Source organism: Parasteatoda tepidariorum, chromosome X1 (genome assembly GCF_043381705.1).
Source record: "Parasteatoda tepidariorum isolate YZ-2023 chromosome X1, CAS_Ptep_4.0, whole genome shotgun sequence".
Classification (NCBI taxonomy): Eukaryota; Metazoa; Arthropoda; class Arachnida; order Araneae; family Theridiidae; genus Parasteatoda; species Parasteatoda tepidariorum.
The window spans coordinates 80682933-80707271 of NC_092214.1; the positions used below are offsets into that span (position 1 = coordinate 80682933).

The window sequence follows — 24339 nt, forward strand, 5'->3', positions numbered from 1 at the left end:
CTTAACGATCAGTCCACTGCGGGACAATTTTTTCTTGGAACATTGAAAACAGGAAAATTAAGGAAATAAATAATAAAAAAAGGTTTCTTAATTATGCATCTAAATTTATCAGCAAATTTAAAACAATTAAAAAAAAAATTTCATGTTTTATTTAAAGTCGTACCGAAAGAAGCGCCGAAACGTTCACAGGCGCTTGAAGAGCTTTAATTGCATGCAGTGAGAATGGGCTAATTGTGATGACAATTAGAACATCACTATGATAGCTAAAAGCTAAAACCTCTCGTATAAGAACATAACGAAAGAATTCCTTTATCAACACATCCTTTCTGATTCACCGGGTTACCAGCTTTGAATTTCATCTTTAAATTGTGGATTTAATTTGATTGCCAGGGTTATTTAGTGGAAAAATTTTATAAGAGTCTTTTAGGTTATAAATATTTTATGAATCTTTTATTGTTTTGTGCTGCTAGTTTTTTGAAACAAAATTACTTTTCACGTAAAATGTTTAGAAATTTGATGTGAAAAAATGTGATAAAAGTCACAGTTTTAAGACGTAATGATGTCACCAACTAATCATATGAAAGATTAGGGAACTGTTTGTATTTCTTTGGCGACAATTTTTTGCATGTATGGGGCAAATTGTTCATTCAGCTGGCAACCCTGCTGAAATAATATTTCAATTCGGTTTCAATCTATGTGATGTGTCATATTTTAGAATAAAGTTTCTTGAATAATAATTGAAGCATTTTTATATCTTATGGATGAACTAATTTTTTTTATGAATGGTTGATGGTAATCTTTTTAGCATATTCTATTTTAGAAAATTCAACGGTTTGAAATTGAAAAAACAAAGCGTTCCTTTGACTTAAGTTATATTTGAAGTAATTTATCACATTTCGCCATTATTTTTGCGAATGGAAGTGTAACGTTATCTTCAATATTTTTTTATTTGATTTATCACTGCAAGTCTGTTTTTTTTTCCACTTTATATTTGTTATTGAAAATTCATTGGTACATGGGGTTATTTCTGTTTCTGTTTGCGCCTATTAAGTTGTTGTAGTTCATTTACGTCGCACTAGAGCTGCACAATGGGCTACTGGCGACGGTCTGGGAAACATTAATTAATAAGCCTATTAAGTACAGTTATCAATTTGATAAATTAATTTTGAGTTTTCAAACCTATTTTTCAAAAAAAAAATAATAATAATTTGTTTTGATTTGCGAGTGGTTAGTGGAACAAACTCTAATGGGATAACTAAAGAGTCATGCCATTAGAGTTTATTCTTTTCTGAGATGTTTTTTTCAGTTTCTCACGTGTCATAACCCAGAAGTTTTTTAAAACTTCATTCAAATACCAGAACGAAAATCTTCTCTGTATATTACTGAATTTTTTTTATTTTTATACCGTTTCTGCTATAAACTTATCTTATGTAAATATTTCATTGAATCAGGCATTATATTTTGATAAGTTTGTGTTTCTCACATGATTTATAATCTTATGTCTTAATAATTTAACTTTAGGATTTAATTTCAATTTTATGTTAGAAAAGAAAGGGTATCTTTTTCCTTAGATCAGATTTATTAAACTGTAAGTTGAGTTTGACGTAGATGTGCAGAAGCGTAGTTAATAGGTTTTTCTTTTGAAAAAATGAATTAGTTAAGAAAAAAGAAGTAGCATAACAAGTAAAGGTTAATAATACACACACTATGATGTTAGATAATGTATTGGAATTAATTTATTGTACTGCTGTATTTAAAAAAAATTTTATTATTGAATCAAAAAAGTGATTTAGATAAGAAAAATTTGAACTAATTGTATTAACTTTTTAGAAACTGAATCGTTTTGAAAAATTAAATAGGGGATATGTAACACAGTCCTGAAAAGTCCTTAAAATCTGCTTAATTTTTATTTTGGAAAATAAGGACCCTTAAAAGTACTTAATTTTGGTGCAAGGTTTTTAAAAGTCCTTAAATTTTCAGTATCACTGTAGCTGATCGAAACAATTGTTCAGTTCAATTTTTTGAAATGAAAAGTCGTTTATTTATCACCTAGAATTCGACTGTGCATCAAGGGTAGAGCTTTATAAGGCGACAGGAAGGGATGTGTGTGAGAGAGGGCTATAGGCAGGGGGAAAAAAGCATGTCCTTTTAATAATAATATTCTGCCTTTTGCCTAGACTGATACTCTATGAGGAGAATGAAGCATTCTAAAAGAAAAGAATAGAGTGTATACAAGGGAAATACTGCACATGGAAGAGATATTGTTTTATTGGGGGAGGGGGGGCAGTTCTAAGGTGCTTAAATAAAAGACCCACACTAACCACAATATAAAAACTTGTTGAAATAATTTGCTCAATGTTATAGACAAATTTTTTTATTTACTCTTTTTTTTAATGTTATGAAGAAGGAATATTCAGGGGTGCCAATTTAAGTGGTGATGATGGGTAGAATATCAGGTGAGGTGGAGTTTGTATTTAGTATAGTGGACTAGTTGAAGATATTGACAAATTGAAGATTGATGCTGAAAACAGAAGATGATGAAAATAATAGTTGAGCCGGATTAGAATTAATAAAAAGCTTTTAATTTAATATATTTGCAGAGCTCGAGTTACAATATATGAATATCATTCATAAGGATTTCAGTTGAATCAATTTTTGCATAATAATATTAATAAGGACAGGCCATGGGAGACAAATCCCCCACAACCTGCCTAATCAAAAGCCAAATTAAAAAGTACGTGTAATTTGTTCCGATCGGACACAGGAGAAGCATGGGTAGGAGATCTAAAATTGGCGATCTATTAAAATATTATAGCCAAAACAAAGCCAACCAGCCTATCAATATGGGTTTAAAAGAATACCTTGGCGATCACGAGTCGCCAACAAACTTATGTGAATTATTACAACCATGCAACCGAAACATTTAGCTGTTGGAAAATTAGAATAAAAAGCTATAAATAGATTTTTGTTTTCGATTAGAGGCGACAGTGAATTAATATGTCTGCAGTGAATAATAAAAAGAAAGTATCCGTTACATTGATCTGGAAGAGAAGAAATAAATATTTTATGTTCGTTTAAAAAGATTAAGTTTTTGATTTATTTTTAAATGTAATTCTATTAATAAAAATCAGCTTAAGTAATGAAAGATATTTTAAAAGATAGAAAATAAATATGTGTATGCCAATTGTGGCATCACAAATGTACTTGAAAAAAATTGCAAATCTTAATTTCTGCACAATTTTACAATTCAATTTCAATGAAATCATTAAAAATGTAATACAGATTAGTTTCATACGTTAACTTTTGCAATCTGAATGATTACTTCAACAACCTGAAAATGTTTTTTTGTAATGTAACTTTTAACAACCTGAAAATGTTTTTTTAAAAAAAAAGTGACCCGGGTTTGCAAAAATTGCCTGGTAATACTTTGTTGAGCCCTGTTAATTAATATCAGTGCTTACATTTTAATAAAATTGTTCTTTTTGTATTTTTTTTAATTTATTAATTTTTTTAGAAGGTAAAATATTGCACTGTCACTGGTGGCATATGTATATTCGATGATAAACAATTATACTATTTTTAAAGTCCTTAATTTTTCCAAAAAAGTACTTAATTTTTTCAAAAAAAAGTCCTTAAATTTGCTTAATTTTTGCTTTGTTGAAAGAGTGGGAACCCTGTATAAGCCACATACCATAATAATAAGTTTTTTATATTTGATATAATGTTGTAAAAGATTTATTGAACTGCTGTAATTAGGAAATTTGTTTCATTGAGCTGGAAGTATTTTATAACTGTCGTTGAACTGTCGACCCAATTTTTGGGTTTACGACTACTAATGTACAACTCCGTAGCCTTGTTATTTTGAACCCAATCCAGAAGGCAAGGGAACTTCTGGATCAAGTATTGGAAGAAATTTGCCTTCGGGGAGGACTTTTTGATGGAACTAACCTGCATATGCGTTACATGGAGAGGAAGACCTTGAAATCCTCCCATGGGTAGCCTGACGCAAGATTTCTGTGTCAAATGTGTATGCGGTCAAGGAATTTGCAAAATTGATTCTAGCATGGTGGTCATAACCAAAAGTTTGCAGTTTTTATTCATTATTGTAAAGTCAGCAGACTTTTCAATCATTTCGCATCTGTACATTTCTTGTGCTTTTATTTTGCAAAGTACCATACTTTAGCGATTCTCTTAAAGAATTCTTCTTTCCAAGTAGTTGTTATTAAATCTATAAAGGAAGTAAAAAGACAAGCATTGAGAGGTTTAGCTGAAAAAGTTGTTAAATTTAAGAAATAAAATAATTTTTTGAAATTTATTACCAAAATATATTTATATGTTTCTTTAAAAAAATAAATCTTTAAAAAAAAAGTTAAATTAAGCATTGTTTAGTTTTTAAGATAAACATTGTAACTATGCAATCAGATGATTAAAATTGATTTTTTTCAATGAAATAAACTAATATATTTACCGAAGTCCTTTTTAATTTAAATCAAATGTTTATTTATTTTTTTTAAAATAAAACTATTTAATATAATTATGGCTCCTAGTCTTTATTATTACCCTGTTTATAATCAAATTTTAAAAACAAATTTGAGAGAATTTTTTGTCTCGTCATATTTTTTCTGAAAATTGTTTAAGCCAACTTTGAAACCAATCTCTTTGTTTGATTTCATAGACTAGATATCAATTCCAAATGTAGGCAATTAAGTCTTTTTGATATTTTATATTCTTTGTTTTAGATAATTTAACCAAAAAAGGGAAGTATCGATGAAAAAATCTAAAGAATTAAAATTTACTCTTAGATACCATTAAAACTCTAAATACTATTACATTTAACCTCAGAATAAACCAAATGATATTAATTCTTAATTTTTTTTTCATTTTATATAATTACTTGTTATCTTTTTTCTTTCAGTTTTGTCAACTGCAATTTAAATAATTAGAAACATGAAAAAGTATAGAAATGCCAACTGCCCTTCTGATGGTACATATTCTATTTTTTCAAAAATGTTTTATATTTTTCCCATATTCAGTCTGTCATTTTTATTATTTTAATTTTCATTATAGAAGAATTTGTACAAAGTGTAGTAAAAAATAATGTGACTGATAACATAATTATTAATACTGTATTTATTAATTATCAATAATAATTTTTACTGTAAAAGGGAATGATTTTTGCTATATTCCGAGGCAGTGTTAAATTGTAAAACTGCTGTCAATTCAATGATTTGTGATCCATGTTATTCTACAATATGGAGAAAAAATTATTGCAGATATTTTTCCCTCAAAATATTTTCTTATTTCTAAATATTAGAGTTTTCTTTTTTTTTCTTCCAATCTATTGATCAACAAGATTTACCAGATTAACGTTTTTTTTATAATGAAATCAGCACAATTATAGAGCTACGATAATGCACAATTTAAAATCTGCGTGCCTTAATAAAAATATTGTATTTTTAATACTATGTGGGAATGCATAGCAATAAATGCCAAAAAATAGAAAGAAATAATTGCATAAAGTGATTTAAAAAAAGCACTTAAAATAACGCGGAAATCGGCACAGAGTGCGTCAAAAAGTTATTATTTAAGTGACAATTTGAAACTTGATTGTCAAATAATAAAAATATGGCATTTTCGAAACTTGCTGAAAAGCGGAAATAACTGCTTAAAAAATTATTTAGATTTACGAGAAATCGGCAAAAAAGTGATTATTTTATGGCAAGATCCAACTTCGAGATTCATAATATATTAAAATATTAAGGTTTTATATATTTTTAAGGTTAAAACTATATGGAAATACGATGTTTTCACAGCCACAAAATAACTTTGGATTCACAATGAAATTAGCTCAAATAAATTACATCAAAAGTGATTACTTAAATATGCGATTTTAAACTCAAGTGTCGTAATAATATCAACGTAAAAATACAGGATTTCCAAATCATATGGAAAAACATAGAAATAACTAGAAAAATTCTTCAGATTTACGATGAAATCGGTACAAAGAAAGCATATTGAAAAGTGATGATTTAAATGTGTGATTCAACTTCAAGATTGATAATATTATCGTATTAAAAATTTAAAGAATTTTAAAACTTTGCGATAATACTGTTTTATAACTGCCGAATTATAATTGAGAATGTTATGATGAAATCTGCAGGAATAAATCATCGGAAAATTGCAATTGATAACTCGAGAGTCATAATATTGTATAAAACGTCGCTTGGATTTATGATGAAATCGGTAAAAATAAAGGGAGTCAAAAAATTATTATTGAAATTTGTGTATTGTATTAAAAATATTAGGTTTCCTTAAACCATGTGAAATTCCATGCAATAACCATGATAAAAGCGATCTAGAAAAAAAAGTGCAATTTTAAATTCTCAATGTTTTTTTTTAAAAATTTTTGGAAGAAAAAAATTCATGGCGTTAAGAAACTTCCACGGGCCCCACATTAGCAGTTGGTGAGTCGTAGGTTGTGTACCCTTATGCATATGGAGAAAAATTTGTCTTTTTCTTTTAAATGTTCTGAGCATGCAATGTGTGCAACTGAATTTGTTATTGAGAATGATCCCATGTAAAGACAATATCATTTATGCAGTAAAAGCAATGGTTTGAGGCAGACAATTAGGAATCATGAACCTAAAACTTGCAAATATACAATATATTTATTGTTTTACAGTGTGATAATACGATATCAATAATTTGTAATGAATATAATAAATAATTTTTCATTTTACCTTCAATGTTAATTTTTTTTTTTTTATACCTGATCTACACTACACATATTGGATCTATTTGATCATATATTACATTTTAAAGCCTTGTCATAGAACATCACTACAGCAGACAAATCAGCTTGTTTCATAGCCTTTTTTTCAATCAACTTTTTTCATTATTGATGCATTTTTAATGTAACTACATTGTGGAAATATTTCATAGGTTTTTGTATTTTATTTTTAATAGTTACAAGATTACTATACCATTACTATTTTTATATACTATTACTATATATATATATAAGATTATTATACCATTGCTATATATTTAGTATGATATGTATTTAATTTTTGTTACTAGATTGCCTTACACTTGACTCCTTTCATATGTTATTTTTTTAGACTTTATGACTAAATATAATTTAGACTTACTGTTTTAGACATAAGTACTTAAGTTAGTTTGTTATTAGGATGACTAATAAGGTATTTATGAAGATGATACAGTTTTTTATTCTTTTTTACTTATGTGTGACATTAATATTTTACATTAATATTTTAAACTTACTTTGAAAATATACTTTTTCAGGCGATTTGTCCACACAATCTCATAGACGTTTCGAAGAGGCATGTGAAATGATACAAAGAAATGCATCAAAATTTATTGACCAAGAATGGGCCGAATCATCATCAGATGAAGAAGATGAGGTTGATGTATCTGTTTTACAAAAAACTTGGTTAAATTATAATGGTATGTCTAAAATATTTTATTATAAAAAAACATAATTTATCCTGTTCTTGCAATAAAAAATATGCTTTTAGTTACAATAAAAGACCAGGACCCTTTTTTTCTCTTGCAAGCCTAAATTATTTCCGTGTAATCATAATTTTTCTTTTGATTTGAGAAATGTGAAGAATTTTTTAAACTAATGTATAAGGCTTACTTTAGTTATTCTATTTAGTTATTATAGGGAAGAAGGGGCTAGTGTAAAAATATAGATAGGAGGGACATCTTAAATAACTTTTTTATTTATTGGTCAAATTTCCTTTGTGAAATATCATTGATGTGCACTTCCATGTATAATTACATAATCACACTGTTAATACTTTAGTAGAAATTTGTAAAAGAAGGTTTTTAAAGTGCAAAAGTAATTCTTATATTCTCTCTTTACTCTGCTTATTAGCATATTTTATCTTCAGAATTTAAATAAAATTGTGATGTGATGTTATAAACTATACTGTTTTTCTTTTTTACCTATTTTGATGTTAACTTTTTCTCTGTATAGTTTCAACTAACTAGCGTGAACATGTCTATGTTGGCCCCATTCAACTTCCAATGGAAGAAATATGAATTGGGTACAAACGTAACACATTTGATCTTATTTATTTTCTAAATTAAAATGCTAAACCTTTAGAAATAGTTCTTATCTCAAGTAAAACAGTTAGGGTAAAATTTTTCTATTAATCCATGTTTTAAAAGTTTTAAGAAATATGTTTTATCAAGTTTGTTAAAAGAATATTATTCATTAGAGATGACTTAAGAAGAGTACAATGTTTATATTGTGTATTCAATTTTTGTCATACATTAAACTGAAGCAGAACAGCAGCAAGCTGTACAGATTTCTCTTTTATGTAGTGAAATTTTTTAGTGTAGTGAAATGCTCATTTGCAAATTAGTATTTTAAATATACTAATATTTATTCTGCAATAAGGCTTAAATTTAAATTAATTTCATTTTGGCTTTATACATACACATTATCCTCATCAGCCCCGTGTAACGGAGCTAGTGTGGACGAACACAAACTTTTTTTCAAAAAAAATATTATGGAAAAATTATAAACTTTGTGATTTGAGAAATAAACCAGAATGCAGATAAGTGCCTAAATTAATGTTAGTAAAAATACTCCATGAATTTAAAATTATTCTAAATATGGATTTTTGACAAATTTGCAAAAAATCTCTGCATTAGCCCTTCTTTTCCCTATTATTTACCTGATGTATTAGAATTGTATGCATAACTTAACTTTTAAAATGTAATTAGTTTCCATATTGTTTAAATTTTTTGCAACTGGGTTGACAATTTATTGAATCCAAGCAAATCTTAAATTATCTGCTTACAAATATTATAAATTATCATACCTGCTATATTATTACTCATGTTCAGAAATTCATTTTATTCCCAAAAATTGAATGTTATTAAAATTTGAACAATTGCATTGTAGGAAAATTGTAAGTTTTGTTATGTACTTACTAGTATATTAAAAGCTTTTAGTTTAACTTTTTAAATATTAATGACAATATATTTAATTAAAATCACCAATACATCAATTACTGCTAAATAATTTCATATTGCAATAGAAAAAATTAATAGCTCTATCTATATTTAACATTAAAAATGATTTGATAACATCTTTACAGTTTTTGTGGTTAAGTTTATCCATTGTTATCATACTAGTCAGAACTAGTCTTTGTTAGGCGAACATAATATGCAAGATAATTAAATAATTTTATTTTATAAGGAAAAGTGTTGGAGCACTCATACTAAATTTGTAAACTATTATTATTTTGAATTTTATATGTAACTGTCAACTCTAACTTCATTGTTGATTACTATTCTTTGCTGTGGTGGCTGAGTGCTGACATATGACTGGGACTGTGAAATAGCTTTAATGATTGAGAGTAGACATGCAGCCACTAAGATGGTAAAATAATGACATTTTCTTCAAAATTTTTAAATACTTACATAGCACCTAACTTTGGAATTAAGGTGACTAAAAAGAAAGGGAAAAAAGTGATATACAACTGGACTATTATTATTATTACAACACAAATAGAGCTCCATTAAGAGCAAGCAATATCTATATAATAAACTAATATACAGCTATTATTACAGATAATGAGCACAAAAACTTGCAAAAAGTCAAGGACTATCTTCAAGAGATCATAACCCATGGAGCCATAACTTGTTTGATATGTATTGAAAGTGTTGGTAAAAAGGAAAAGGTATTTGAAATAATATTATTTTACTGACTTCTAGTATAAAAATCTTGATATATTAAAATTTTCAAATAATTGGAAAGTAAAATTTTTCTCCAATTATTTTTCCTGTTTTTAGGAATTGCAGATAAAATATTTTGATGGTGTTAAGAAGTTTTGTATTTGTGATTATTAATCTAATATATAGTTTTACACTTAAAACTTTATCATCAGATTTTATACACCATATGCCTTATTTAAACTGGAAATATGCTTTACTTGTAACTGTGTTAACTATGTGAATATGAAGTTCTTATGAAATTCACTTGAAGTTATGTGTACTTAATTTAAACCTTTTTTGAAAATAACCTTTTTTTAAAAAATATACCTGAAACTTTCGCATAATGAGCTTAGTCATTCTCAGGAAAAGTCACCTGATATTTATAAGAAAATGATAAATTTTTAAAATTAATACAAATTAGTTAAAAGCTAATAAAACTTATAGATATTATATTACAAATTTTGTAAAAAAAGTATTAAACTTATTGCTCAAAGCTTGTCCGTGGAAAATAGACTGTCCCTCCTCACTCTTTCTCGCATTTCCAGACTATCACAGGAACAGGGTGCCTAGCATTTTAAAAAAGTGCTTAAAGATGCTTATTTTTTTTAACTTTTTTAAAAGCCCTTAAAGGTGTTTTTTTCTTTGGGTGTTTTAAAAAGTGCTTAATTTTCCCTTTTTCGAAACGAGATATTTTTCCTTTATCATGTTGATTTTCGCCACAAATTATGCAAAAAGACATTGTTCTTCTCAACGTTATCACTAATTCAACCCCAATCTATTTTGGTGTACCGTCAGTCTATTTTGGCAAAGTGTATGAAAACGCCAATCATTTTGTATGTTTGATGAAATACTTGCAAGTCTGCATGTGTGTGTACTGAGCAGGATTCAGTGCGATTGATTTTTGCCCCCTCCATGTGCAATTCAGCATTTTGCAAGAGATTCTCAATTTCAGGCTTCATTTGCCACCTTCGGAAATTGAACCAAAATATCTCGAATTTTCGTTGATTATGGGGACCAACTAAACTTTGCTACATTTTTTTCTCTTAATAGCGTCTATCGTTTTACTAACATGTTAAAAAATTCAAGTTATTTAATTTTTACTAGACAAACATCAATTCTTAATGCAGAAAATTAGGAGTTTTGTTTTCCAAATTGTCTCTTGCATTTTTTAAATTTTAAAATGCATGTTGAACTTATAATGAAAAAGATAAATTACATAAAAATAGTGCCTTTTTAAGAATATTGTATTCTTGTGTTTTTTCCAGCTATCTTTGAACTTGATTTCTATACTATATTCTATACTACTTATATTCTATACTATTACTATATGTTAAAAATTTGTCCTATATTAAGTTATGTAACTTTAAATTAGGGTTCATTAAACTGATTATAAACAATTTTAATTTTTTAAGTACCTGGATTACATGCTTTTATGTTTAATTGCTAAATTGTTTGTATGACATTTAGACAAGCTGGAGTGCTCAAACTGAAGCTAGACTTCTGTGCGTTAATACAATACAAGTTGTACTAACTTTAATATTAATACAAGTTAAATGCTTTTTAATTATTGTTATAAGTTATATTTATCTAAGTTTTTACATTTTGACTGCTTTCTGACGTTTAAAAAAAAAAAAAAAAAAAAAAAAAAAAAAAAAAAAAAAAAAATGAAGGTTCCAGTCTGTTTTTTTTTTTTCAGTTTGTTTTCTCAAGATCAATAATTTATTATTTGGGTAATAAGTTGAACTTTTTTTCTTCCTATTATACACCTGTAAAACCCACTAAACGCCGTGTGACTAAAAATTTTAATCACCTCGTTGATATAATTTATTTTATGTTTAAGTAACTTATTCAATTTGTGTATACAATCTGAACACCAAAGCAGTCTGTTAAACATAAAAATATACATTTATTATTATTTATTATTTTAATTTTAGTAGTTATGTTATTTTTTTCCTCTTAAAATTTTATACCTTTTTTTCAAAACATCCTTATTAATGACTGTTACTTAAAAGCTTAGGGGAAAATGTCTAAGAAGTAATACAAAAGATTAAAGGATTAATTTAGAATAAATTATAAAATACTAGAATTACAATATTCTGTAAACGGATAAGTAACATCTTATTAAGAAAAATGGCCAAAAAGTATAATGGTAAATAGATTGCGTTGTCGAAATAAGCCTAGACTAATAATTAACCTGAAAGAAAAATAAATAGATGCTGAAAAGAAATGGATTGCTTTGAGTTAAAAAATACATGAGACAGATAAAACAAATACTGAAATGTTCAAACTCACCATGTTTATTCTCACTAAATTATTAAAGAAAATGTAAATTATAATATCATTAACAAAAATATCGCCACACAGGCCATCACTTGTAGATTCAATTTTACACAAATAAAGATGAAAAAGGATTATCTTCTCACAAAAGAAATTGTCGGCATCTTAAATCTTTTACAACAGGACTGCATGCCTCCCTGATGCACCGAACGTACATCAAGGGGCCCAAAATCAACTTCGAATGAATGTTTTAAAACAGGGGGAAAGAAAAGAATCCCTCACTCCCACGCTGCCATTACTTTTTGTTGAATTCTGTGGCACTTCGGGAACTCAGCTGACTGGTGTCGCTGCTGGGAAAATTCAGCCTAACCTCGTGACGTCAGTTCTCCAAAGCTGCTCCTCGAGATAATCTGCTCCTTTAGGATCAGTCCATGCAATTTCTTTCTTGTTGCAAAGCAATACTTCTAGTCTTACATTTTTGCAACTTATGTCTTTCACTCAAAGAAATTTTTTAAGATTGTTAAACAATGTTTAACAATCCTATTTCAGAAAAAAAAATATTTCTAACTTCTCTTTATACTGTGATGACTAATGACTTGCAGGAATTAAAAATGTCTTTACTTTCTCTGTAAATCTTAGTTTATTGATAATAAAGTAACAAAGGAACAGTTTTTTTATAAAAAGTTTTGTCTGTCTTGATTTTAACTAGTTCAATCTGATCTGTGACATTTAAACCTATAACTTCTGAAATTTTGAGACTTTAGAAACATCTTAAATTTGACTAATATTTTTTAATATAATATACATTTAAAAAAAAACAACTCTTTTTTATGCAAACTGCAAAAATTATTAAAATAATTAATAAATTAAAAAATAAATAATTAAAAAATTAATAATTATTTCTCACAGTCTTTTGTCGAAACTATGTTTTGATGGAAGTCCTTTAACAATTTAATGTTATTTTTAAAAGTGATATGCCTAGAAAAATTATCAGTGTGTTCAATTTATTTATTTTAGATTTGGAACTGTCAAAATTGTTATTGTGTACTACATTTAAGTTGTATCATGAAATGGGCTAAAGATAGTTTATACTCAAGCAACACAGATGAAAAAAAGTCCTTTAAATGGTCATGGTTTGTAAACTTTGTTTTATAATAGTTTTATTACTTTAATGTAATTTTGCTAATAACAGTAGCTTAATAAATTTTTAAAATTAGTTTCTGTTAAAAGACAATGCAATCAATGATCATTATAACAGCCACAGTGATCCAAACAACAATGGATGTTATAACATGATGTTATCAGACTATGTGAACACAAAAATATTGTAAATATTTACTCATAACTAATAAATTATGGAGTAATGTTTGCGAAACCACCCAACAAGCACAAGACTTTTGGGCTAGTGAAGGGACAATGTCGACTCACCTAAAGTGCCATTACGGCGGGCTTTTCATTGCTGCATCGGTTCCATAAATAAAGTGAAATCTGGGCCAAAATGAGGGCCAGTGCATGGCAGTTCAGGCAAACTTCTGGCAATCGTTAAAGGACCGGAACTACTTTGTTACCTCTGGATTGCTTTGCCATTTTTGCCTGTTAAATACACCGGGAGAAAAAATTTATTTCACAGAATAAAGAGAAAATTGCCGTAAAGACTTTTATTGTACCTTTATGATGTCTTTTTTGCCTTTTTATTGAAAGCTGAATATGTTCACTGGCACACCTCGTTGCCTCGCTTGCCGTTAAGGCACCTTTGCTGAAGGCTGATTAGAAAACGTCTATGCCGTTTTCGCCCGTATCGCACCTTTATTTCAGGTGCTTAAGCGAACTTCTTTGTCTTATTTGCTGATATACCACCCTTAACTCACCTCAACACCTTTATTTTAGGTGTCTCGGCAATTATTTTTGTCACTTACTTGCTTTTATTAGAACTTTTCATAGCTTTAAATTTGAAAGACTTTTTGCTGCATGTTGTTGATAACAATTCTTATTTAGGGAACCTAAAGTGTTTTGTTTTACTCTGCTGATATCAGCGATAGCAATTTATTGTATTTTAACTTTTTATATTGTAGTAAAACAACAACTGTCATTCCATGCAAAATTTTTTATGCTAATATAAAAAGCAAAATGGTGGAAATTTTTTTTAAATTTATAATCAATTATCTTGCCAATGTATCTTCTTACAATAAAATAGACTTTTTAAAATTTCATTTTAATCAATTATAAGCGCAATTACTAAAAGTAAAAGCAAAAAAAATTTTTTTTTAGAATTGAGTGCTTAAATTTCTTTAAACATTATGAGATAGGTGAAATTAAGTACAAATTTTTATTCTACTAGATTTTTATTCTAACATAATACAACTCCATATATAAATTATTTGCGTTTTGAAAATAATGCTTATATATTTAAAACCTACAACTAGCTTTTCTTGATAGAAGCTTACACACTAAAGCTTATTTATCTTGTAACTATAAGCTCATTTATCAAGTTATTAATTTTATTAAATATTAGATAAAATAAATATATCTTAAATATTTTTTCAAAAAAAAAAGTGTGCTTGTAAATACCCATTTCATAATTTTAAATAAATAAAGCAAGAATTTTAACAACAATAAAATGCTTAAAGCATAAAATAAAATATGACCTTAGGAAAAGAATTTTATTGTGCATTGCAGAAGCTGTACTTCTCAATGAATCCAGTTTTCCTGCAAAAAATAAAGCAATTTATTTTACTATACATAGATTAAATGTTTACAGAAACAAAATATCGAAAAAAAAAATCATTGATTTAAATCAACTGATTTTTTAAAAGCCATTGATTAAGACAAGCTGAATTTTTTTCACAGAAATTATTAATTTGATTATAAAAATATGCTATAGAATTTAATTAATAACTGTATTCTTTTTTTTAAAGGTCTGATTTCAGTGATAATGATAGTATTTCGCTAAGAAATAATAAAAGAGATATGCATGTATAAATTATTATAGTCATACATCTCTTTAATAATTACCCTTAAGAAAAGCATTGATTTAAAGAAGCAAATTTGGAAAAAATCAATTACTTAAATAAACTGATTATTTAACTATTATAAGTATAAAAAAATTTTTCTTCTATATAATTAAACATTAAACATTATTTAGAGTATGTTTTAAAAGTGTTTTTTTTTCATTAATAAGGTTATTTACTAAGAATTGATGAAAGGGATATGCAAGCAAATTATTATTTTATAAAATAGATTTGATGCCAAAGAAACATTAAAATTATCCACATTTATTTTTTCGATTATAAAAATGCAGTTCAGATATATAGCTTATGGATATCAAGACTCATTCTACCCAAGGTAACTTAAAACATTTTTTTTCAACAATGTAGTCTGACCAAAACTAATTTAATCTGCTTTAGATATCTAATTGAGAAATAGAATAGCAAACTATAACATTCATTAGAAAGTTGAGCATGAAAAACAGAACTATGATTCTATTTATTTAATTATTAGTTTTGTGATAAATAATTTTAGAAAGTTAGAAATTTCTCTTAGTTCGAAATTTTAACTATTGTAGCTGTAATAATATTTTAAAGTAATGTTTAGTGTTATTAAAACAATTCATTCGACGTCTTGAATGGTGTAGAAAAAATATCTATTAAAGAAACAATTTAAATAAGATATCTTTTTCATAAAGATTTTCTTAAACCCTGCAATTTATTAACAATATTTATATTTTATTTTATTTAATGTGACATTATATTAATAACCAAATAGCAGGTACATTTTACATTTATCAGCTTACTGTAAAAAAGAAAAAACAATTTTTAAAAAAACGTCTAATTTGCTCTAAATACAATAAGAGCAAATTTTAATGAAAAAATAACTAAATATACTTTTTTTTTAATTCCAGAAACAAAGTTTTGAATAATTTTTCCAATTCTCTTAATGAGCAATTCGTAACAGTTTGAGATAAATAATTCGGAAATTTTAATAGTACTGCTCCATAAAAAATAGCCAGTATCAATTATTTAATTTTGTTTTATACCAATATTTATTTAAAATCTGCAATTAAATTCACGACCTCTTTACTTTTAAGTGGGGTCTCAATAATTTTGAAACGAAAGCAAAGTAAATATATGTGTTTTAGCATTTATATTCAAAAGTAATTTTCTGTATGAACTATTAATTAAAATTATATATATATATCGGAAATACAAATCTTTCGATTATTCAAACTAATAGTTTTATGAACTGCATGAGTATTAGTAGAAAATGTGATGTTCTGAGCACAGGCACATCAGAAATCTGAGCTAAAAGTTAAAATAATATGAGAATAAATTTTTTTATATCAGGAATTCAGAATTTCAGGACTACTAGCTCTGATATTATTTAACTCATTAATAAATCATTATGTTAAAATAAATGGGGGGAAATTTATGCTTTATTTATAATTAAACCATTAGTATTAAAACTTAATTTTGGTATATTTTTTTCATATCATTTTTTTACTTTTTCATCAAATAATTATAATGCATCATGTAATGTGTAACAAAACACTTTTTAATTATCATTCATATAAAATATATATGATATATTGTCTTAAATATAAATTTTTTTTTATTAAGTTCTGAACTTGATTTGATTTGTAAAATAAGTTCAGCATATCACTTTGCTGTTTAAACTAAATGTTCAATCAAATATTTTTTAAATAATTATAAAAGAAATTAAATAAAAATTAGTGATGTTGTTTAAGATTGNTTCAAAATCTGACCATGTTCTTCACCCAAATCAGAACAAGCAAATGCCAATGTTCAATGGGTTGCCAATACTAAAAAACTAAATTCTCAAAAAAAATTATGATAAATTATCAAACTTCAAACCTTTCTAATTCAGAAAACATACAAACTAATAACATTATTCTCATCTGAATTTTCCAATGCTTTTCCCCCTTTTCATGGAATTGCCCTACTTCTGAGTGAAATAAACTTAGAAATCAAATCAGAGTAAGATATTTTTTAGGTTAATATGATATTAGAAGTTAATTACATACTGATAAACTTCTTTAAATAATTGAACAAAGTAGGAAATACATAAATTCTGAAAATAAACTAAATTAAAGATATGTTTAGGACTTATTTATTAACTGATTTAAAAGAGAGAACAAAAAATGAAATGATTTAAAACCTTGTATGATAGTTTTTTTAAACTGCTATTTAATTAAGTAAAAAAATGCATCAGCCTTTAAGCCCAAATTTAATACAAAAATTTCGAATTCATGATGTGTTTACAAATTAAAATCTTAGCGTGGGCTTTAAACTTTTAATTGTTTTCATGTATTTCTTAAAAAAGTTTTATTTTTCTAAGTAAAAAGATATTTGTTAAAATAATTTCTTTAATACATTTAGTGCTGGCGAAACTTATGGAAAAACTAAATGTTACATAATATTAACATTTTCAATAAAACAAAATATTTAATTATTCATTTCTAAACTTATATAGTTACTTTAACAGTAAAAAATAATTTCTTTTCAAATTTTGTTTTCTAACTAGTTTAAAAAAATAGAATGATAAAATTTTTTTTTATGACAGGCAAGTAATGAAAACAGAGGAAACAAATACTGAAATATCATGCAAAATTGTTAGCACATCTTTATACCTTTAAAAAAAATTTATGCGTTCATATAGCACATTTCTCATTTAATACAAAACCTAATTAAAAAATTACTTAACTCTATAAGAATGTTGTAATACTATCAATATAGAAGCCTATATGAGTAATAAAAACACTTGTAAGCTTAATTTTTAAAAACAAGTTATTTTAATTTTTACAGTGTTGCACTTCTCCTGCTGTTATTAATAAAGACTGTGTTAGAGAAATACATAAAGTAAACTTAATTTTGATAAGCATAATTATTTTTTGCAAATAAAAAATAAGTGATTTAATAAGAAAATATTAATATTTAAATAAAATTCATGTCACTAAGACAAAATATCGTTTCACTATGTTCTTACCTTATTTTCTGTTGCTGATCGCTGGATTAGCATTTCTTGGATCTCTCGTCCTGTCTTTCCATAAAAGAAAAAGAATGAATTAGAATATGATCATAATAAAAACAGTTAAAAATCAACAAAATTAAATCGGTTTCTAATTTATATTCTAATTTATATTTTATAATTTAATTAGTTTCTAATTTATATTTTATAATTTATGTTAAAAACATTTTTTTTTTTGATTTAAATGAAATTAATTTTGATTTAAATGAAAGAAGGATCATATATTAAGAGTACGGCAAGTATTTCTATTTTTTGTAACTGTCAATAAGTTGAATGTTTGCCAACTATCTTTTTTATTCTCAATATAAATTGTATTTTAGTATAAACTACTGATGATCTTGCTTCTAAAATTATTATCATTGGAAAAGACCATGAAATTTTGTCCGGAATCGTAGGGGAATATTTGGAGGAAGAGTCTAAATCTAAAGTAAATAATTAGACTTGAAATTTTAATTTATTATGCATCGTTTTTTGAAGTTGGAAAAAATATGGGAATTACTAAATGTTTAATATTTATAACAAAATTACAAAATAATAAATGATAAGTTAAATATTTTTTTAACATAATAAAGTAGTTTTTAAAGCGAAAAAATTTTTTGATTCTAATTTAGAAAAAGAATAAGATATGTATGAAAAAAATAAGATATGGGAGCCAATTAGAAATAAAAAAATAAATAAAGAAAAGAAATAGATAAATTCAAAATAAAGCTTTTGCTTGTCAGGGCTCCCATTCAGTTTTGGAAATTAAATTCTCTGATTTTTTGAGGAAAGTTTCAATCAATTTCTGGATTATTTATTTCCTCTACGTAGTTATCATCATAAATATATATATATATTTTCATTAAACAATTAATTAAAGTTACTTTTTTATGGAAAATATGTCAAGTATCCACTTTCTTAAAAACAAAATTTTAAACGAAAGACCGAACTAGTATAATTTAGAATAAACAACCACATAAAAATAGAGCGAAACTGAAAATAATAAATTAAGTAAAAGATAAATTAGAGGAGATAAATAATAGATTTTGCACAGAAACTGGAAAAAAGAATTAGTAAAGTTGTCATTCATTATAGATTTTATTTTTCAATAAGGACCAATTATTGAAAAGCTGATACAAAAAGCTTCATTTCATGAAGAAAAAAAATATTATATTAAAAATATAATTATACTTATAAATAAATTTGAAATAATATTCTAATTTTAATTTTGAAAAAGTTAACCCTCTTGCAGCTTACTTTTTACATGGAACAATAAAAAGAGATGTATATCTTATTTATTTTGTCCCTCACGGTACACTTATTACTACCCTATTGTTTATAACTGATTATTTCTAGGTGTTTGGAAAGATTTTTCTATGTTTTGTCAGAAACATCATTCCCTGACAATTCCTAGATTTCTTTTTATTTTCCTAAAGTCAAATTCTCTGTTGATTTTGGACTTTCCTCTTTTTTTTCTTCGTTAGTTATAAAAGTATTTATTAATAAGTGAATGATGCTATTCTTAAAAAAAAATTGGTTTTTTAAAAAATATGAATAATGAATGAATATATATTTTATGAAAATACTTTTATAGATTGGAATATGCATTGTTTATTAGAGAAGGAAGACAGAGAAGGAATTTCTTAATTTTATAATAAATTTAATCGTAAAATAAAAGAAAACTTAATTAATATAAAATAACTTAATACTTAAATATAAAAATTGGAAATATTTTACCTTTACATCAATTCATTGAATGCAAGAAAAAAAAATTTAAATATGATAAAAGTGAAAAACATTTGCGAAACGACAAAATAAAAATTAGAAATACGGTTCGTTCAGTTTAGTACAAAAAAGTTAATATGTTGAGTATCAAAACAAATAAATTGTTTATAAGCATATACTATTTTAAAAAATTCACATCTTTTTAAAAAATTCCTATTTTATATTCTTTGAAAAGTGACATTATTTTTAAAAAAATTATTATGATTTGTTTGATATGAAGTCAAAATCTTTCTACCCTTATTAAGAAAATGCATTATTTGAAAGCATAATTTTGAAAATAGCAGCTAACAGGAGAGCATAAAATTAAATATTCAGTTAGAATATAATATTACAAAACATATTACTATAATCTTTCCTAATAAAATAAAAACGAATTAAATTAATTATGAAAAACTATTTAATAAATAAGTGGAAAAAAAATACATGATCTGAAGAGCAAAAGTTTATTACTTACTTGTTCTTCTTTGGAGCAACGACTCCTACTCTTGGGAAAAAGAAAAAAGACCCCTTTAGAGACAAGGAGCTACATTTATCTCCTTTTTTAAATTTTTTCCCTCCAAATGAGTCTTTTGGCACATGTAAATAATCAACGACCACCTACGGTGCTGTTTTTTGTTACTTGAAAAGAATGTTTCTCAGAATTGGGGGATAAGGAAGAAAATGTGCTTCTTCCCCTCTCTTCCCCACATTCTTTTGACTTCAAGGACTTCAAAAATACGTGTCCGGTGATTTCAAACAGTAATATGTCTCAAATTAAAATCAATTTCGACTGCGAAATATTAAAAACAATTTCTGGTGCTCATAATAAACAATAAATATGCAATCACCAAAACCTTTTATTAACCATTAACATAAAGGAAGCTCACTTAATTAAATAATTATTGAAGTCAAGACTTATTTGAGTTCTTTCTTTAGAAAATGTCTTATATATATATACTTTGAAATAATGCTTACATAAATATTATAATTTGCGGAGCAGTAAATTAGAATCTCGTTTCTTTATAATGAACAGTACGGCTGCTGTTATTAATCACGTTTAAGTGAAAAGACCATTTATTAGTTTTCATCCACTTTTTACATAAAAAGTACAAAAAAAAAGAAGTTTTTCTCTTTTTATGAAATATTTTTTTGTATAAATAATTAAGCATTTGTCTTTAATTCAGAAAATTTATTCACATTAGCAAACTGACTGTGTATACTATAATATTAGTATTTCACATTATGAGTTCGTAGAAAATGTATATTTCCTTCTAAAAGTATTTATAAACTATTTCCCATGTTGAAAGAAAATTATTTTGTTTTAATTTCTTTTTTTTAATGAATGAAGACTGGATTAATTAATTTTATGCATTTGCATTACAAAAAGATAATTATAATTTTGTTTGAAAGCTAATGATCACAAAAATATAAAAGCCTCAATATCAATTGCAACAAATTCATAGTCTTGGATACAAGAATTAGAGATTACTCTATTTCCAACTAGTAAATACTTATTTAATTTAACTGCTTCATAAGAATAATGATGTCCTTTTAATTTTCTTGCGGATGATATTTAGATTACAAAATTCTATTTAGCTACGCAAGTTTATTTTTTCTATGGCGTTAAAATTCACGATTTTTAATTTATTTAACAGAAAAACTTGTTTAACGTTACTTTAACTTTAAAACTTTATTTTATTTGCGTTTAAGGCAACGACATTGATTTTAGAAATTCATTATTAGTTTGCACGCAGTTTTTAAATATACATAGAAATTTTTCAAAGTAACAACAGTTTTTATTTTGTTATTATTTGCATAACCATAACTTGTAAGAAAAGTTATTATTTTTTATTTTATCATTTGAAACTTTATTCAATGCATAATTAGAAACTACTTTTCCATTTTCTGTTTAAAAATCTTTTCATTTATACAAAAATAAAAATTAGGAGGCTTTGCCTTTTTCTTAATCCGCTCACCAACTCCCGTAACTTCTTGTCAATCATCATCGATTTTTTCTTTATTTTCTTAAACGGCAATATTTTTCACAAAATACCGAACATTTTATTTTCAAAATATACAAGTATTGTAGCTTTATATTGGAGCATTTTGCTAATAGTAATGAAATAGAGGATTTAATTAATTTGTATACTCTAAACTTTAAAAAAATATTTAACTTAAGGAATACAAATTGTGTAACTCAATGAGAAAAAATAATGATAAGTAATTTTACACGTTAGCGAAACTTATTAAAGCTTAAACAGAGAACTGTTTTTATCGTTATTTATTAATCTTATAGTTTTTAAAAATGTCAAAATAAATATTAAGAGTGATATCAGGCAACACACAAATCTCTCTCTCTCTTTCGCTACCTTTGCTTGACAACAACTTCAGCGCGAGCTTGTAAATTAAAGATCTCCCGAGGAAAAAATAAATTTTCTACAGCAATTGATAAATAGTCAATATTTGAAACAAAAAAACTTGAAGAAAGAATTTGCGAATGAGTATTAAATTTGCAATAGCTTTCGAACAAATTGGAATTTCAAAACAAAATTCTTGTTAAGCTTACACATAAATCCACCCTTTCAGCAAATCAAATTTCAACTAAGTTACCTTTCAGCTGACTACACAAAGAAAAAAGTTTGCTTAAATTACCGCACTCTATGATAATGATATTTCTCCTAAACAAAACCATAACTCTGGTAATAAAACAAAAATATATACTTTATTTAAACCATTCATTTGGTAATTTTTCGATTTAAATGGTAACAGTTTACCGGATATTCCAGTTTTCAAAATTACAGCTTTTTTAACGTCACATTCATTAAAAAATACAAAACTAAAAACTAGTAAATTTTTCGGAATAAAGGGTTTTTATACCATTCTCAAAACTATCATGTTAAAATTACCAAATTTTACCACTTTTATCGAATTTCAACTCACATTATAAAATCTAATTTTGTTATTTTAACTGAAAACATAACCAAACCTCTTCGATAAAAATTACTGAGCTTTGTGATGTTCCCATAGGGCCAGAAATAAGATAAGTTTTACAATATTTTCGTAGTTTTGATCAATTTTTCTTTTCTAGCAAACAAATAGACCAAACGTAGCATTATTATTTTATTTTAACAGTTAGTAGTTTTCAACCGAACTCTCCAAATCTAAATTTTCTCTGTATTTTCTCTACAACTCATCATAACTTTAAATAATAAATCATATAATTTTTTCTTAGTAAAACAAAATGAAACGTAAAAAAAAGAGAAAAAAAACTGCATATAAAGCAATAATAAAATTACAATTAATTTTTGAACATATTTGAATACCAGTGTTGAGTTCATAAGCAAAACTAAACTTCAACTTAGTATTTGCATTTCTGTGTTCTGCAGAGCTGCCCGTATGGTATTTTTTGCACCAAATTTTGTAGTTAATAATTCTCAAACAAATAATCGAATAATTATTTTTCTATTTCATTGCACTACCGGTGCATTTTTTTTACAATCGTTCTTAAATTTATTTTATAATTGTCGTTGAACAGCCGACCCAAAATTGAGTTTACGACTATCAAAGTTCAACTTCGTATCCTTGTAATTTTGAAACGAATTCAAAAATCAAGAGAACACCTAGACAAAGTATAAGGAGAAAATTGCCCGCATTTTCATGACATTATGGTGAGAAAAGACGCCCAGTGGCTAAGTGGTAGCGCTTTGCGCTCCCGTGCCACAGGTCCTGGGTTCGATCCTCGGGCCGGGCAAGGTTGATTCAGCCTTTCATCCCTTCAGTGGGTCGATAAATGAGTACCAAGCATGCTTGGGAACTAAACACTAGGGGTTCCGCCTTCGGCTGACCACCTAACCGGCACAGCCCAATGTCACGAAAACTGATAGCCCAAGGTCAAGAAAACTGATATGGGCACAGTAGGCCCAGGCCCTCTATGGGCTATCGCGCCGGTGAGTTTAGTTTAGTTTTATCATGAGACCGGCACAGCCCAAGGTCACCGGCACAGCCCAAGGTCAAGAAAACTTGAGCCCAAGGTCAAGAAAACTGATATGGGCACAGTAGGCCTAGGCCCTCTATGGGCTGTCGCGCCGCTGAGTTTAGTTTAGTTTTATCGTGAGAAAAACCACAACAAACCTCTCAAGGCTAGTAAGACGAAGAAGGTTCTCTAATCCATGATATGTCTACCACTTAGAATATTTTTTGTCAGCCGGTATTAGTAATTTGTATCAACCAGCAATTCTCAGGATTCGAACCGGGGTCAGGTGGGAGGCAGAGGTGAAATATACAAAAAAGAGGGGAAAACTATGATGCTGTGTGGCCTCGATCGTCCCTTCATTAACCGCAAAAAATATTAGGCTAGAGTCGTACTAATTTTAGCAGTACAAACATATAAGTGGAATGTATAAAGCATTAAAGTGAAGCTCTCTCCATTTTGAAGCCCTCAATCAATTAAAGTTGTCTTACTAATTAATCAAATAAGATCTTAATAGTAATTCTAAAATTATTTTCTTTTAAATTTAGAGTTTA

At 26.6% G+C, this 24339-nt stretch overlaps 1 protein-coding gene across 3 annotated transcripts in view; it reads left to right on the forward strand.

Annotated features, from left to right (window-relative positions):
* The first annotated feature begins 309 nt into the window (after window positions 1-309).
* Window positions 310-24339, forward strand: part of LOC107450156 (NF-X1-type zinc finger protein NFXL1) — an 80894-nt gene continuing 56864 nt past the window's right edge. Inside the window, exons 1-5 of one of the 3 annotated variants that reach the window (XM_016065894.3) lie at window positions 310-427; window positions 4916-4984; window positions 7306-7467; window positions 9610-9719; window positions 13048-13163. In XM_016065894.3, the coding sequence (XP_015921380.2) occupies window positions 4948-4984; window positions 7306-7467; window positions 9610-9719; window positions 13048-13163 (425 nt within the window). In that variant the 5' untranslated portion in view covers window positions 310-427; window positions 4916-4947. Of the gene's footprint in view, window positions 428-645; window positions 793-4914; window positions 4985-7305; window positions 7468-9609; window positions 9720-13047; window positions 13164-24339 lie in introns of those variants that run through there. The other 2 variants (XM_071187555.1, XM_016065893.3) reach the window with 2 other exon arrangements.